Source organism: Rissa tridactyla, chromosome 27, assembly GCF_028500815.1.
Source record: "Rissa tridactyla isolate bRisTri1 chromosome 27, bRisTri1.patW.cur.20221130, whole genome shotgun sequence".
Taxonomy (NCBI): Eukaryota; Metazoa; Chordata; class Aves; order Charadriiformes; family Laridae; genus Rissa; species Rissa tridactyla.
The window spans coordinates 1,735,529-1,751,438 of record NC_071492.1 but is presented as its reverse complement, the minus strand read 5'-3'; the positions used below and the strand labels follow the sequence as shown (position 1 = coordinate 1,751,438).

Below are 15,910 nucleotides of genomic sequence, written 5' to 3'. Positions count from 1 at the left end.
GGTTCTGCCCTCTCTCTAACCCCGTTGGGCAGTTGTGGCGATTTGATCCATCTCCTTTCCAGGCTGGATAATCCCAGTCTCTCCCCATCCATCCTGGCCTTCAGTTTGGCGGCCTGACCCTGTCTGCCTCATACTGGGAAGCCCCAAACTGGTCCCTGTACCCAGATATGGCCTCACATGCGCTGACGGAGGGGGGCAATCCCTCCCCTCTCCGCTCTTGCAAACGCAGCCCCACGTGGGGTTGATGTCCCAGAACGGTTTGGGTTGGAAGGGACCTTAAAGACCATCCAGTTCCATGGGCAGGGACACCTTCCACTAGACCAGGTTGCTCAAAGCCCCGTCCAACCTGGCCTAGAAGACACAACGCTTCGGTGCACGGTCCCGCCGCTGGCTCATGGACAACTTGCCCCACCCCCGCCAAGACCCCAAAGTCCTCTTCCATGGCTGGTCCCGGTGCAGGAGGGTATCTCACCCCAAGTTCCATGAGATTTCTTCCCCAACCACTCCTCCAGCCCGTCCTGGTCCCGCTGAAGAGCTGCCCTGCCCTCCTCCAGCCTCCTATCTGCTAACTCACAGCTGGCTCAGAAAGCCAACGGAACCGAAAGCGGTGGGAGGCCGGCGGGAGGCAAGGAGGAACCACCGCGCGCTCCCGCCTCCTTCTCACTCTTCTCCGTTTGGTGGCGGGAGGGCTGGGAGTTGATTTCCCCCCGTCTGCAACCAGAAGGAGGAAGGTCCTCCTCTTCGTGCCCGCAAAGCAAAGCTCCTTTGATCCCATCCTGGAGGTGGGTTGGGAAGACCCATGGCGACGTGGAGCCCCACAGAAAGCTTGCGGAGCGAAACCTCCTGCTCCATCTGCCTGGGTTATTTCCAAGACCCCGTCTCCATCCACTGCGGCCACAACTTCTGCCGGGCGTGCATCACCCGCTGCTGGGAAGGGCTGGAGGCACATTTCTCCTGCCCCCAGTGCCGGCAAACGGCTTTGCAGAAGAGTCTCCGTCCCAGCAGAGAGCTGGCAAAAATTGCCGAAATCGCCAGGCAGCTCAGCCCGGGAGGAAGAGGAGGAGGAGGAGGAGGAGGGGAGAACGTGTGTAGGCAGCACCAGGAGGTTCTGAAGCTCTTCTGCAAGGAGGACCAGCAGCCCATCTGCGTGGTCTGCGACAGGTCCCAGGCTCACCGCTTCCACGCCGTGGTCCCCGTCGAAGAAGCTGCCCAGGAATACAAGGTAAAGCCCAGGGGTGCGCTCGCGCCCCACGGAAAATCCCTTTTCCAAGGCATTCAGCTGCATCCGCTCTCCGTGGGACAGCTGCAAAACGGGGATTTTTTTGGGTGTCATTTACCCGTGTGCTTCCTGTTGGCATTTTGTTGCATGGATGGTTGGGGTTTTGGTTTTTTTTGGGTTTATTTTGCAATGATCCTATTGGGATTTTCCACCCTTCCCGCTTAAATTTATTCATCTTTGCCAACAGCCCTGGAGAAATAAAAAAAAAAACCAAACACCTTGTTTGCCTTTTTCCTCCTTGAACTCCACCATTGGCTTGACCCTACTGAAATACTGAAAATGATAAGTATTCAAAACATGTACAAAACGCCCAAGAATTCCTCTTTCTTTTTTTTTTCCCCATCAGTTACTAAGGGCAATTTCGCATATTCGTTCCCCTAGTCACTGTTTCTGCAAACACAGCCCAAACACCGCGCCGTGCCGACGACGGGGGGAACCCCTCGCTGCAAGATGTCGATGCTGAAGGGTTGGGGGGAAAAAAAAAAAAAACAAACCCCAAACAAACACTTCTATAAAGGCCCAGTAAATAAATCCACTGAGGGCTGTTACATACGGAGATATTGATCCCAAAGCCACCGATTTCTGGAGGCTGCGGGTGTTTTTGAGGGAAATCTCACTACGCGCTTATCTTCCCCTTGCATGCTCTCCTGGACGTGGGCTACTGATTATTGGTGGTGTTTTGGTTTTCTGCAGAATTTTTCCCCCCAGGCGCTTGGAGGTTTGTTGTTTCCTTTGCCCGGATCTTCGGAACAGCCATGGACCTTGTCCTTCTCCTCCCCCAGCTCCGCTCCTTGCGGAGGAGCCAGGGTTTTGGCAAAGCCTCCCCCGTCTACGATGAATTGTAGTGGGAAAAGGGATTTTTTTTCTCCGCTCCTCCGAGAACGTCTTTTCCTTTTTCCTCAGGAAGAAATCCAGGCTCGCCTACAGGCTTTGAAGGAGGAGAGAGAAAAATTCCTGGAGAGCAGAAAAACGAGAGTAAGGAAGAGCTCGTACCTGGTAGGTGCCCCCCAGCAGGAGCCTGGGGGAGGGTGGGTCTCTCCACCCAACCCCAGCGTCGCCGCTGCATTTTGAGGCCGGATCTTACATATTTGGTTGGTGGAGCATTGCGCCATTCGCTCCCGGCCAAGCCGGTGTTTATCTGCCGGGGGCTTTGCATCAGCCGGAGCCTGCACCGGGGAGATAAAACTCCAGCTCCTCCGCGAGGGAGCAGACAGTCCCCAGCCTGGTCTAGAGAGACGGGCTGGAAGGGGGGGTTTTCCCCCCTCTAAACTCTATAAATCTATAAACAGAGCCCGGTTGAGGTTGCACCTCTCGGTGTTGCTTCCTCCCGAATAGTCCTTGCTACCACCTCCGCCCCCAGTCAGGCGGCTTGGTGTTAAATTCACCTTTTTATGGACTGAATATCACGGGGGACACGGTACCCTGAGGCCAACCCGGTGGCCTTGGAGGACTAATCTCTTTTTCTTGAGTGTGGTGAGGTATTATTTTTTTCTGTAGCCCCCCCCCCCGGCCCCCATTACGTCCTGCCCATCTCATGGAGCTTCACCCGAGGCTACTCCGATTCCTTCTGCAAAGGTCGTCGCGGCCTCACGGACTCCCTCAGCCCCAGAGAAGTGGCACTAATAGAAACTAGAATGATGTAAAAATAATCCATGAGGGAAGCTTTTGCCAGCGTTTCAGGTGCCGGAGGCGCAGAGACGGCTGTGGGATGCCTTCTGCTGCGCAGGGAGGTCTCCTGCCCCTCTTTCATTGCCGCCTTCTCCCATCCCTGCAGGAGAAAACCAAAGACGAAGGGAAGAAGATAGTGTGCGAATTCGAGGAACTGCATCGATTTTTGAAGGACCAAGAGCGCCTCCTCCTGACCCAGCTGGCAGACCTGGACAGGGCCATCACCAGGGTCCAGGAGGAAGCAGTGGCAAAGGTCTCCGAGGAGATGTCCCACCTCGACACCCTGATCTGGGAGATGGAGGGGAAGTTCCAGCAGCCGGCCGGCCGGTTCCTGCAGGTGAGAGCCCGAAGCCTCAGGGCTGGCGGGGGAAGGAGGGATGGAGCAAAGCCTGAGACCTGAGAACCCAAATTCAGCCCCACAGGAGCTCCCTGGTGTCTTCTAGCATTGCTGCAGGTGGGATCATCCCATGCGTAGGGTCCTCCCTTGCTACTGCAATTCCATAAAAATATGTAACGTGTCAGAATCACGGAGTGGTTTGGGTTGGAAGGACCTTAAAGACCATCCAGTTCCCCCTGCCATGGCCAGGGACACCTCCCACCAGACCAATTTGCTCCAAGCCCCGTCCAACCTGGCCGAGAAGACCCAACACTTGTTGTTCCTCTTCCCTGACTGTCTCTCTTCTCTTTTCCCACCTTTAGGACATCAGAAGACTCTTGAATAGGTAAAGTGGCTCCGTCCGCCTTTCCCCACACTCTGATGCTTGGAGGGGTCTGGATGCCGCCCGGGTGAATCCTGAGGTGGGGGTTTCAGACCAGACGGACGCGGTCGATAGCTCAGCCTCCCACGAGGGTGCTCGGTGTTCAAAAAAAAAATGTCTGTTCAGCGACTGCCTGGGGGCAACAAACTGCAAAGAAAAAGGGCAGGGAGAAAGTGCGTGTGTGTGTGGGGATTTTATTTGCTCCTGGATAAGCATCCCACAGGGATGGATCATTGGTCATGGATCAATGATTCTCCTGGATCATTTAATGGGAACAAAATGAGCAATCAAACATAGCACACATGGGTTTTCCCCCCCCCCTCCCCTTCTACTCTCTTTGCAGTTGTGAGATGATGAAGTTCGACCCTCCGGTGGAGATTTCCTCCGATCTGGAAAGGAGACTCGAGGACTTTGTTCAGAGGAACGTCCTCGTGAGAGGCACGCTGAGGAAATGCCAAGGTACCCAAGAGGGGTAGGAGAAGGCACGTCGCCTTGTGAGCCTGATATCTGGGGAAAAACCTGGTTCTTGTGTGCTGGCTGCTAACGCAAAACCCACCCAGAAGCTGCCGTAAACAAACGCAGCTGAAGCTTTTAACCGGAGAAGGACACCGACAGTTTTTCCTGGGGAGAAAAAAAAAGAGTCAGGAAGTGGCGAGGGGAGAAAAAAAAACCCCAAGCTCAGCAAAAGGAGCCTCCTCTCCCATGTCCCACGCGAAAAGCAAATCCAGAGCTGCCGGTGCGGTCGTTTCCGTGGCTTGGGAGCTGGTGGGAAGATCGAAGTTCCCCTGGGTACCAGGCCGGGGAGGGGATGCTACAACGCGGGGGGGAGAAATCCGGTGCAGCGTCTCTTGGAGACGAGTTCAGCTTGGCCAGGAGGTCCATCTCCCCCGGCTTTGGGAGACGGCAGCAATACCTGCACCAGGGCAGGTCACCCCAGAGCCTTCGCCCCCGGGCCAAGCCCCCACACCCTCGATATTCCCCCTCCCCAGTCTCCCTTTAGCTGTTTCGCCTCCCCAGCCCGCGCGACAAAGCTAAGCTGTGGCCGCTTTGCCTGAGGCACGAACCTGATGCCCCGACATCTCTCTCCTCTCTAGACAGCCTGATGTTTAAATTGCAAGAGCCAAGTAAGTCGACGGTGGCGGGAAAATGGGGTTTTGGCTTGCGGGAAGGATTCCCTTAAAAAAAGGAACAATGCAGTCCCCCCCCAGGGAGAGGAAGGGAAGGGTGACAGCACCCTAATGGTGTATCCAGGGGCTGAGGTATGGTCCTCATAAAGCCAGATGCCCCTCTGGGACCCAAAGGAACACCTGAGAAGAGCATTTGTGCTTCCCCTTCCCTCCCCATGGCTTTCCAACCATCTGCTCCCCACGCTTTGTCCTCTCCCCCCTTCTCCTTCCACCCCCAGGGGCATCTCCGCTGGGCGACCCCAAGGCTGGTACCAACCCCAGACCTGCCCATGAAGCATCTAGAACTGGGAGACGCAGGAGAGCAGGGCTGGTCCCAGACGCTGGGAGGAAAAGGAACCTCTCCAGTATCTCCCGGGGCCAAGCTCTGCCTCCAATGCTCTGGTTCTCCCTTGTCCTGCAGCCAACGTGACCCTGGACCCGTCTACGGCTCACCCCAACCTTCACCTCTCCGAGGACCAAAAACAAGCCAGGGGCCAGCTGAGACAGAAGGACCTCCCGGACAACCCGGAGAGATTCAACTTTGAACCCTGCGTGCTGGGCTGCGAGGGCTTCACCTCGGGGAGGCATTTCTGGGAGGTGGAGGTGGGGCAGGGGGGCGTCTGGGCCCTGGGGGTGGCCCGAGCGTCGGTCAAGAGGAAGGGACCCATGAGCTTCACCCCCAAGGAGGGGGTCTGGGCGCTGGAGGCTTATCACTCCCTCACATCGCCCCGCGCCAACCTGCGCCTGAACCCGCTTCCCAGGAGGATACGGGTCTCCCTGGATTACGAAGCGGGGCGGGTGGCATTTTTCAGCGCAGACAGTGACGTTCCCATCTTGGTTTATACCAGAGCCTCGTTCAACGGGGAGAGGGTCTTCCCTTGGTTCAAGATGGGGATGGGGGCTCGTTTGCAAGAAATCACCCAAAGCCCACCCTCAGAGGACCAGTCCATGACCGGGCAGCTGATGTCCCCCCTGGACTGGGTAGGGTTCAGGTTTCCCCTGCGGATCTGTCCTTGAGATGTCTGTCAGTCAGACCTCAATGAAAGGGACATCTCCTGTGTGACGCCAGCCGTTTGCCGTGGTTGCTCAAAGCGTCGTGCCGACGGAACTTGCTGCTCCTCTCCCACATCCACCTCCATTGGGAGCTTCGGGATGGCACCCGTACGGCAAGGATGGGGAGATGGGCCACCAGCAGACAGCAGCGAAGAGGAAGGATCAGCCAGTACGAGGTGGTGGAGCCAGCACATCAGAAGGAGGGGAACACTGGGGGTCGATCAAGGATGGAGAGCGCTCAAGACTTTCAAACGTGTGGTCTTTCTCAATTTATTTTGCCTTTAACGGACTGAATCCTCCTGTTCATCTCTGCTTCTGAGGTGTTTTCCTTCTGACACCAATTGCAAGGCAGATCCAGAGTCAGTTCTACCAAGGGAGGTGGTCTTTCACTACAAGCTGGCTTGGTTTGAGGAGCTGGTCTCTATCTCTGTCTACATTTCTGATGTTTATTCTAAATAAAAGAGCGTTTTGTTTTGCACCCTCCACTTTCTGCCTTGCTGTGGATGTATTTCTCTGGATTTCTTAGCTTTTGGGCCAGCAAGGTTAAGAAAAGCTGCACAGGATGGGGAGGACCTTGCTTACCTTTCCGCCTTCTTGTGGTGGACCTCCGGTCATTCAAGCCCCCTTCGCAGGGAGGGAAGGGAAACAAACCCACCTGGAATCCAGTTTTCCGCACCATTACACACGTCCAGCTTCCTGGAAAACTCCCAAGAAAAGCCCGTCTCTCCCTGTTGGCCGTTCAGGAGGGGCAAGGTGGGGTAAATCGTAGGAGGGACTCTCGTGGCCGTGCTGGTTAGATGTTCCTCAACTACCAAAGCAGCGGGAGCGGACGCGGTGAAATGCAAGTTTTGGCATTTTCACCTAACTCACCTGCATTGATTCCCTCAAAACCTGCTGATTTTCTTACGAGGAAACCCAAAAGAGGAAGAGGCACCACCGAAAAAAACACACGCTATTGATTATAGAACCGAGAAGAGGAACCAGAAGCAAGAGTGGGAGGGAGCGGGCGATGCTGGGCTCAGAATAACAGGCAAGATATGAGTGGGCCCCCCCGTGACGAAGCCCCATCTCGCTCCCTCCGAAGTTACGGCCGGTGTTTGGGTGCTGTTTGTCGTGTCGTGGCATCTCCCCTCCGTCCATGCTCCTCAGTCTGGTGCACTGCTGTCACTTGGACTCATCGCGTGGGAAAAACGCAGGGTAGACATCCGCTTTCTGCAAAGCCAGCCCAAAAGTCACGGCAGGAGCTCAAACACGAGGGTCTATTAAAAAAATAAAAATAAAAAAAAAAAAAGGGCAATCAGGGCTACTGGGAAAGACTTTTGAGCGAAAAAAGGACTTGAATATTTTTCCTCTTTCTCCCACGTCGTCCCCTTTGCCATGTCTCTGACAGGGAGGAGTATGGTCCTATGTGTCTCTTTGTGGGTTGGGTCCGTGTCCTGACACCGATCCAAGCCCAGCTGGGAAAGGCGGAGGGCAATAGGAATGGACAGGCTGTCGGTGCAGGAAGGACCACGGAAGAAAACCTGAGTGAATCAGGGGAAAAGCTCTTGAGCTCTTCTGCAAAGACAAGCTTGTGGGTTGCTGGAGGTCCCCAAGCCACCACGGTCCCACCACGCTCCTCTCAGAGGCTGAAAAACACAAGACACGAAACACCGAATCCCGGTAAGCTTCGGTGCTTTCCTTGGCGGTAGCGATGGGTGTTTTTCTGACTCCTTCAGGGCCACAGGTTCCCTCCACATCTCTGATCTCCACCCGGCTCCAGCTCTCTTCCAGGGCGTCCCTTCGCTCTAGAGATCTGCAATGCAGATGTCTCCACCCCAGCTGGTTTTCCAGGCTCTGTAGATGCGCTTTTAGGGCGCGACTCGTTTGCCCAACCATAGGCACCTAATTTTGAGATGAAAGGAGCTTTGCCCGAGGTTCTGCCGACGGTGCAGAGCTGCTCTCCTCCGCCGAGGAGCAAAGCAGCCCAGCGCAGACGGAGGGGCCTCATTAGATGACAACATTGCCTTGGTTGCACCCACCACCCGCGTCTGGCAGGACAGATTCCTTCCCAGATGTCTCACCCCGGGCCACGCTTCCCTGGGAAGCGGTTGCAGGGCATTTGCTTCCAGCTGCTCCCCGGCGGCTTTTCCTGGTGGGAATAATTTGCTTGGAAATGAGACTTGCGTCTCCCAACCTGGCCAGGTGGTCGTGGCTGGGAGAGTTATCTCAGTCGGCAGCCCTTCCGCCGGGTCACAGCGACCACGTCTCTCAAGCTCCCAGCCATGAAGAGAGACATATGTGTTTAGCCGTGGAGCTTAACAAAGGAGCAGCCGGTTTTAAATTACTTGGAAACATTTCCCTGTGAGCCCAGAGCCAGGACAGTGCTTCTTGGAGAGCACGTAGTGATGGGCAGCGCATTCATGGCAGGGGTCCCAAGGACCCCAACTTGTCCCCCTTTCTGCGCATTGAGTCGCAGCCCCTCTTCCAGCACCTACAAGGTTCTGGTTGCGCATTTCCCTCCTTGTTTTCTTAGGATTTTTCACTCTGAAGGTGGTGAGCCCCTGGCCCAGGTTGCCCAGGGAAGCTGTGGATGCCCCATCCCTGCAGGGGTTCAAGGCCAGGTTGGACGGGGCTTGGAGTGACCTGGTCTGGTGGTGGGAGGTGTCCCTGCCCTTGGCAGGGGTGTTGAAACTAGACGACCTTTAAGGTCCCTTCCAACCTAAACCATTCTGTGATTCTTATGCTTTCCCCATCCATGGTCCCACCAAACCTCAAGAGCTCCTCGTCCTCCTGGTAGCCTGAACACCTTTTACCTCCAGCGCTTTCGTGGGAGGGTTGATGGCTTTGCCTAGTGCCCAGCCCTGAAAAGAGAAGGAGAAAAGCAGCGAGGTGACAGCCCTCAACAGCTCCCCAGGATAAAAAGCTGGAAGATCAACAAGGGAGAAACACGATACTCCCAGCGCATCAGGCCAAGGGTGTCACCACCTCCTGCCCAGGAGACATGGCGCGAGAAGCTGACTTGCAGGATCAACGCATCCGTGCCGCCGTTTTGCCCGGGACTGGGAAGGAACAGGAAGAGAAAGATCCAGCCCCATCAAAGGGATAAAAACAACAGGTTTTTTTAGTTCGCTTCGGAAGAAATTCCGGCAGATATTAAGTTTTCTGAAGGAAGAGAGAGAAGGTCTCCAAGGAAGGACAGCTACCCTGGAGTGCAGAAAACTGGAGGATCTGGTAGGTGTCAACCTCCCTGACCTCTCAAGTCCTTGGGCAGTAGGACGCCAACTTTAGGGTCATTTCTTTAAATCCTTTTTGGTTGCTTTGTGCCACTGCTGCACCGACGAGTGTAGGAATAGCGTGACGTTCTGCTCAAGTTCAAGCAAGCGCGTTCGCTGCTTTTATCAGCATCTTTTCTCCCAAACCTGCGTAGCTTTTTCACATCAAGTTTGATTTTTTATTTCCCCCCGCCCCCGCCCACCCCAACACATATTTTTCCAGAAATTCAGGAAAAATTAGTAGGGATCTGGGTTCATGGGCGATCTCCTGTGGGAAGCGCCTTTCCATGAACTCCTCGTGGTATTTCCCGTCCCACGGCTCCTTCGTTTGCATCTTAAGTGGGGAGGGCAGACGCGGAGACCTGGCAGACCGTGCTCAGATTTCAGGCGCGCTGCTGGACCCAGGAGGACTCGAGCTCTTCTTGCTGTCACAGCTGGAAGACCTGAAAAATGAGATTGAGAAGAGGCAGGCGAAAAATGCCACCCGACTCTCAGAGGAGATTTCCCAGCTGGGCGCCCCGACGCAAGGGAGAGAAGAGAAGAGTCAGCAATCGGTGAGTGAATTCATCCAGTTTACAGCTTCTCAAGGGAAAGTTGTAGGGAGGGTCCTCCCCACCAGGTAGCTACTGGCTTAATTAGTTGGGTTTTCCTAGTTCCAGTTTGCTCCTATTCCCTCCGTAGGTCGGAAAACCCCAAGGGGAGGAAGAGGGGGAGATTTACAGCCTGAAAAGATAGGAAAAAAGCCACCAAAATAAGGGATCAAATCACCATCTGTGGCAGGGAACGGTGAGGGCTGGTGGTTCCCTGTGGGATGGGGAAGGACGATAACGCGGGGAGCAAGAGCATCACCAGCTTTCACCCCACCTTTGTGGCACCTGAGAGAGGGGAGCGGCCCAGAGCATCAGGTGGGTCCGTGGGTTGAAGGCAGACTGGGAATGCTGCCTGTGGAGTGGATCAGCAGGGCCCATGGCCACGTTCCTCCAAGGCACCTTGCAAAAGGACTAATTACTGAGCTTAAGTAGACCCCTGGGATGTGGGCAGGGGGTGGGTGGGATCTCAGCTGGGGCTAATCAGGGCCATTAGTGTCTATTAGCGCTGCTGGCCGCCCCGGTAGTCCGTGACGGTCTAACGGGGTTGTGGAGCAGACAGAGCCATCATCTGAGAGGTGTCCAGCAAAAGGATGAGGGGCAACTTGCAGCAAGACAAAAAATTTTCTAGATTTGGGGATTTCCTAGATTCTCCTTGTTGAGTGTGGTGCCTCCCTGGTTCCGGGTCCCTCTAGACAGGGGCATCTCCATCCCCGCGTGTGTTCAGACCTTGCCTGGACATCAGCAGAGACCCAAGAGGTCCATCCCCACCTCAACAATTCAGCATTGCCGTGATTGAAGGAGAAAAGGTCGCGCTGACCTTCCTTTTCTCTTTCCCTCTTCTTTCCCAAGGATGTGAAAGGCACCGTCAGCAGGTACGTGGCCTCTTGTGGCTTCTTCTGAAGTTTTACCAAGGGTGATGACCACGGAGGAGAAAACTCATCGGTGGCTGCTGGATACACCTGTGATTCGGGGAAATTGCGAGAGTCCGGAGGGGTATTTTTGGGGGATGGCTGTGACACGCGTGTCCCTGCCCTTCCCAAGGGATTCCTCTCTTGCCCGCTTCTGGGGACGTGCTGATCAAAGGAGCTTTAACCCCAAAACGACCTCCGGGTGGCAAAGCCTGGCTTTAATTTCATTACAAAGCGTTGGCTCTTTCCTCTAGCCCAGTCCTCTTGAGCTGGACCTTCCTCCTGGTCTACAGAAAAAATACAATTTTAAAAAAAGATTAATCCAACGGGGAAATTTGGCCTTTGCTTTCCTCGAGGTTTGGGTTGCTGGGGCTGGGCGGGGGAGGAGATTAAAATAATTAACGTTCTAGCAACACCATCACCTCATTTCTGGTGGTGTCAGATTTCCTGAAATGATGACAATCGCTCCAAAACGTGTGTGTTGTTTTGGATATTTCCCCCACCCCACCCCCCCCCCAGGTGTGGGAAAGTGACTTTCCAGCTGCCAGCGGACATTTCTCCGGAGCCAGAAGAAAGAGTCTGTCACTTCTCATGGAGGAGCAGTACCCTGAAGGAAACTCTGAAGAAGCTACAAGGTACTGAGGAGGGCTCGAGGGGGATTAAAAAAAAAAAAATAGATTAGCCACATTTTGGGGGATTAGCCACATTCTGGGCTGCCTTTAGTTCGCTCTGGACTTGTCTTGGGAACAGAAATACTGCGAAGAGGAACCCGGAGGTGGGGGAGAAGGCGCCCAAAGGGCTTTTCCTCGTCAGAAGAAATGACGATTTGATGCCCATTTAATGCCTCATTTATCACTTTCTTAATTACACCCGTTTTGCCCTGGTTTCTGAAAGATGCTCGTGGGTGATGGAGGGGCTGCTCGCTGGCTCGGCTCCCCCTTCCAGCCTACCCTTTCCCAAAACTGGCTCCTGCCAAGCGTGAGAACGTTAAGAGCAGCCGTACCTGGTAGACGAAGGTGCACCCAGCCCAAAGTGGCCAAAAATAGACACCGAAGGAAAAATCAAGGCAACCCAACGAGTTTTCTCAGCCCTGCAGCTGGAGCCTCCACGCAACGCTGGAGGAAAACCCGCCCCGGGGCAGAGCCCTTGAAACCCAACCATTTCCCTGGAACAAATACGGAAATGGATCCCAACTCATCGCCTTGTCTTCAGCTTTTAGCCCCCTCCCCCCCCCCTTTTTTTTTTTTTTATATAAACCCCCCCACACGCTCAGACAAACCCGTCTGGTCGTGTCCTGCGGTCGCTGTAGGAGACAACCTGCTCGAGACGTTGCTGGTTTTACATCCCACATGTCGCTCTCCTTAATTTATTTTTTTTCCCTCCCCTCAGCGCTTATTTTTGGCCCGACGTAGCCTGAAGCCCGCAGGGTTTTTCTCCGTGAACCTGTTGCCATTACCGTGCACCTTTTCCTTTTGTTGTTTTTTGCTTTTTTTTTTTTTAATTCTGGGGGTGGGGGGGGGATTAAAACCAGCTTTTCTGCTTCGTGTACAGCACCCTTCCCCTTCTTGGGGATGCTTCTGCCCCTTGGGTGCCAGCCTGGGCCCCCCTCCGAGCCCCCTCGCGTCCTCGGGATGCCCAAGCCTTGCTTCTGACGCCCCTGTCCCCCCACCCCGCAGCCACCGTGACCTTGGACCCCGACACGGCTCACCCCGACCTCGTCCTCTCCGAGGACCTCAAGAGCGTGAGACGCGGGGAACAACGACGGGACCTGCCCGATAACCCCGAGCGATTCGACTACTGGCCCTTTGTGCTGGCGTGCCAGGGCTTCACGGCCGGCCGGCATTGCTGGGAGGTGGAGGTGGGGGACGGGGGGGACTGGGCGGTGGGGGTGGCCCGCGAGTCCATCCGTCGGAAGGGGCACCTCAGCCTCTGCCCCCAAGGAGGGATCTGGGGGGTGGAAAAGTGGGGGGGACAAATCCGGGCGCTCACCAGCCGCAAGGTGACCCTCCTACCCCTCCGTTGGGTGCCCCGGAGGGTCAGCGTCCACCTGGACTACGCCGGAGGGACGGTGGCGTTTTTCGACGCCGATGAGGGGGGGCTCATGTTCATTTTTTCTCGCGCCTCCTTCACCGGGGAGAGGGTCCGTCCGTGGCTCTGGGTGGTGGGGGCAAGGTCCCAGCTCAGGCTGTGTCCCTGAGACACGGAGGATAGGGTGTCCCCCCCCCACTTTTGACACCCTCGTGGGACAACCACGTCCCCCCGGGACAACAAGAAACAGGGACTAGACTTTGGTGTTTCCTTCTTCCCCATGGAACTGGGGGGGTTGATGCGCAGAAAGAAGAAATAAGCCCCCCCCCAAAAAAAAAAGAGGCAAAGAGAGAGGACCCCGGGGCATGGAAATTGGTGGGAAAAAAAAGGGGAAAAAATCCAGCGTGACAGCGAAGGGAAAGCAAATTTTCCCCCAAGGTTTGCCTGATGAAGTATAGATGTGCCCACCTTAGAGTCACCTCCAAACAAAGGGATCCAAAAATCTACCTTTTTTGTTTTTTTAAACTGCGGTAATCGTTGCTGACAGAAAATTCCCACGTGGCAAAACTCCTGAGCCTCAACAGTTCTCTTCTCTTCTCCAAAAAGTGGTATTTGAAACCTCCACAATGCAGAACGTTAATAATAATAAAAAAAAACCCCATGACTTTCTCCTCTGTGTCTTTCTCCATGGTTTGGGCCGCCGGGAGAGCAGCATGGCACGTGGCTTCCAAGGGTGGCCCTGTGGCTTGTGGACCAACTCACACTCGTGCGAAACTCCCCAGCTTCGTGCCAAGACCAGGGCTGGGATTTAGTTAACCAAAACTCCAGCTTTCCCCCCTTGAACCCAAGATCCAGAAGCAGCGACAAGAACCAGGCAGAGAAGAACGTCACAGCGCGTAAATCTTTTTTTTTTTTACTTCATCTAAAACCCTGAGGTGGGTCGAGCTGGTGCAGGATGCTGTGGGCAGACGTGGCTCCATTTGTCAGCCCAACGCCCCAGTTTGGGGGCGACGGTGTGGGACGCTGACCCATGGAAGTGCTCAACCTTTTGGCAGCGCTGAGGGTGGAAAGAGAGCCCAGAAAGGCCAACTTGAATAGACAGGATTCCTCCAGAGTGCTGGAAATAGGGATCTCGGGGACATGAACCTTGTGTTTGGGTGAGAAGGGAGAGCTTCAGGGACACAGTGTGATCCGGGACCCCTCGCTCCACACCAGGAACCAAGGATGAACCCTCTCCCCTTTAAATGAAGCTGCTGGGAAAGTGAATATCAGGGCCCTCTTATCAGCATCAAAAAATGCCACGTGACCCTTCTCATAGTCCAGGGCCACCCGGACCCTTCTGGGGACCTGGATCTGGTACAGCGGGATACGTTCAAGGGAGGTGAGAGCCCAAAACTGATCCTCACAGAGACCCATAGACCAGAGCTCCATCTCGGGGCTCCCAGCGGTCTCTTCCCTCCTCCTCAGGGACTCCCTGGCCACCCCCACGGCCCAGGAGCCTTTGGGTGTCACCTCCACCTCCCAGCAGCATCTCCCCGAGGTGATGCCCTCGCAGCCCAGTACGCAGGGATCGGTGCCGAACCCCTCCGCAGATGGGTCCTGCTGGACATCTTCCCACCTCACGCTCCTCCCGTCCTCCGAGACGATGAGCTGGGGGTGAGCCGTGGACGGATCCAGGGTCACCTGCACTGCAAGGGGGCAGAGAGTAGAGACCAAACCGTTTCCCACGGCCCCAGGTGAGCAGGGGAGTCCCACGGCACCATCCATCCATCCCGCGGCTTGGGATGCTCTTGCCCTTGCTGCGGGGGCAGACATTGGTGGCTTCCCCCATCCCGCAGGACCCAGGCAAGCATCAGAAGAAGATTCCCAACAGAGCAACAGAACAAGCCCCAGGGCAGATGAGTAGACCACTACCCCCCCCTTTTTTTTTTTTTTGTGCCAAAAAAAGCCAAACAGGGCATTTATTCCCTGAACATGGTGATGTGACGGGCAGAGCCGGTCTTCACGCAGCTTAGAAGCTCCATTGAAAGAAAGGAATACATCTTACAGCGAAGATCCCCTCACTCCTCATGGTGTTTTTGCCCCCCACCTCCCATTCGTTGGCTGCGTCTTCCCCAGTTGACCCTCCAAACTCATGGCCCAGCCCCGTGTCGGGCCCAGCCTTCCCTCGGTCCTGCCCGCTCCCTCACCTCCAGAAGATGTGGACTTACTCTTTTCAGGCAGCTCGAACATCAGGATGTCTGAAAAGGGGAGAAGAGACGTGATCTGATGTAACACGCAGGTGTGAACATGTAAACAGAGAGGTTCTGCCACACTGCGATCACAGATACCGTCCCAATAAAATATGATTTAGCCTCTAAGTAAAAAAATATAGCTTATGCTCGTACAGGTATCGCTCCATCTCCCCACCCCAGCTCACCCTCAATACCTTGGAAGCTCCTCAGAGCCTCCTCTAGAGCACTATTTTTCTCCCTAAAGTGACCGATTTTCTTTTCCAGCTCTGGGAGAAGCAACTGGGGCTGCTGGAAGTTTTCCTTTTCAAACCTGGAGAAGGGGGGAACAGAAAGGAGAGGTGAGGACGCATCTTCTCAGACACCAAGAAGTCTTTCAAGTGCACATGCACCTATAGCTCAGAGGAGCTGGTCCGGGACACTGCTGCTGCTGGACACTCAACAATGAGTGGAGACACCTTTGCTCAGAGCCACTGTTCACAGAGCCAAATATTTGGTCTCTGGGTGAGGCCAAACACAAGGTCCAACCCCCCCTTTTCCCAGCCTGGGGGGAGAGGAGAAGCTCAGGAAGCCCCATACCTGCTCAAGGTGCCTCTGATGTCCTGGAGGGAAGAGAGGGAAGAGGAAGCTCAGTGAAGGCGTCTTGGCAGCAAAGCATCTACTGAAACCTCAACAGGGTGGAGGTGGCTTTGGAGCAGAGCACAGCCTGGGCTTGGCTGCACCATGGGGGCAATACCCAGAGCCAGAAAATAGCCTGGACCACGGCGGTGATGACCTGGCTCCATTCCCTTCCCTCTCACCTCCAGGAATTTGCTCGCTGGTTGCTGGCACTTCTCCTCCATCTCCTGGACGAAGGTGTCCAGGCGAGAGATCTCCTTCGTCAGGCTGGTGATGTTTTCTTCCTGCGTTTTCTCGATGTCCCTCTCCAGGTCCCCCAGCTGAGCCAGCAGATGACGGGCATGGTCCTCCAGGAAG

General features: G+C 55.2%; 2 protein-coding genes across 2 annotated transcripts; one reads left to right on the top strand and one right to left on the bottom strand.

The window, feature by feature from the left end:
- Positions 1–549: 549 nt before the first annotated feature.
- LOC128901616 (E3 ubiquitin-protein ligase TRIM39-like) lies at positions 550–15,892 on the top strand. The gene is made up of 14 exons (XM_054183687.1): positions 550–1,222; positions 2,183–2,275; positions 3,054–3,284; positions 3,647–3,669; positions 4,049–4,164; positions 4,800–4,829; positions 5,293–5,885; positions 8,925–9,137; positions 9,613–9,732; positions 10,618–10,640; positions 11,196–11,311; positions 12,353–12,534; positions 15,203–15,276; positions 15,865–15,892. The coding sequence occupies exons 1-14, from the start codon at positions 800–802 to the stop codon at positions 15,875–15,877; spliced, it is 2,250 nt and encodes a 749-aa protein (XP_054039662.1). The 5' UTR covers positions 550–799; the 3' UTR covers positions 15,878–15,892.
- Positions 13,603–14,617, bottom strand: LOC128901693 (butyrophilin subfamily 1 member A1-like). Its single transcript, XM_054183836.1, has one exon. The coding sequence runs from the start codon at positions 14,517–14,519 to the stop codon at positions 13,878–13,880; it is 642 nt and encodes a 213-aa protein (XP_054039811.1). The 5' UTR covers positions 14,520–14,617; the 3' UTR covers positions 13,603–13,877.
- Positions 15,893–15,910: the final 18 nt, after the last annotated feature.

Coding starts and splice junctions, on each gene's coding strand:
- LOC128901616 (XM_054183687.1), top strand. CDS start 800: ATGGCGACGTGGAGCCCCACAGAAAGCTTGCGGAGCGAAACCTCCTGC. Junction 4,165..4,799: donor CACGCTGAGGAAATGCCAAG/GTACCCAAGAGG, acceptor TCTCCTCTCTAG/ACAGCCTGATGTTTAAATTG. Junction 4,830..5,292: donor GTTTAAATTGCAAGAGCCAA/GTAAGTCGACGG, acceptor CTTGTCCTGCAG/CCAACGTGACCCTGGACCCG.
- LOC128901693 (XM_054183836.1), bottom strand. CDS start 14,519: ATGTCTGCCCCCGCAGCAAGGGCAAGAGCATCCCAAGCCGCGGGATGG.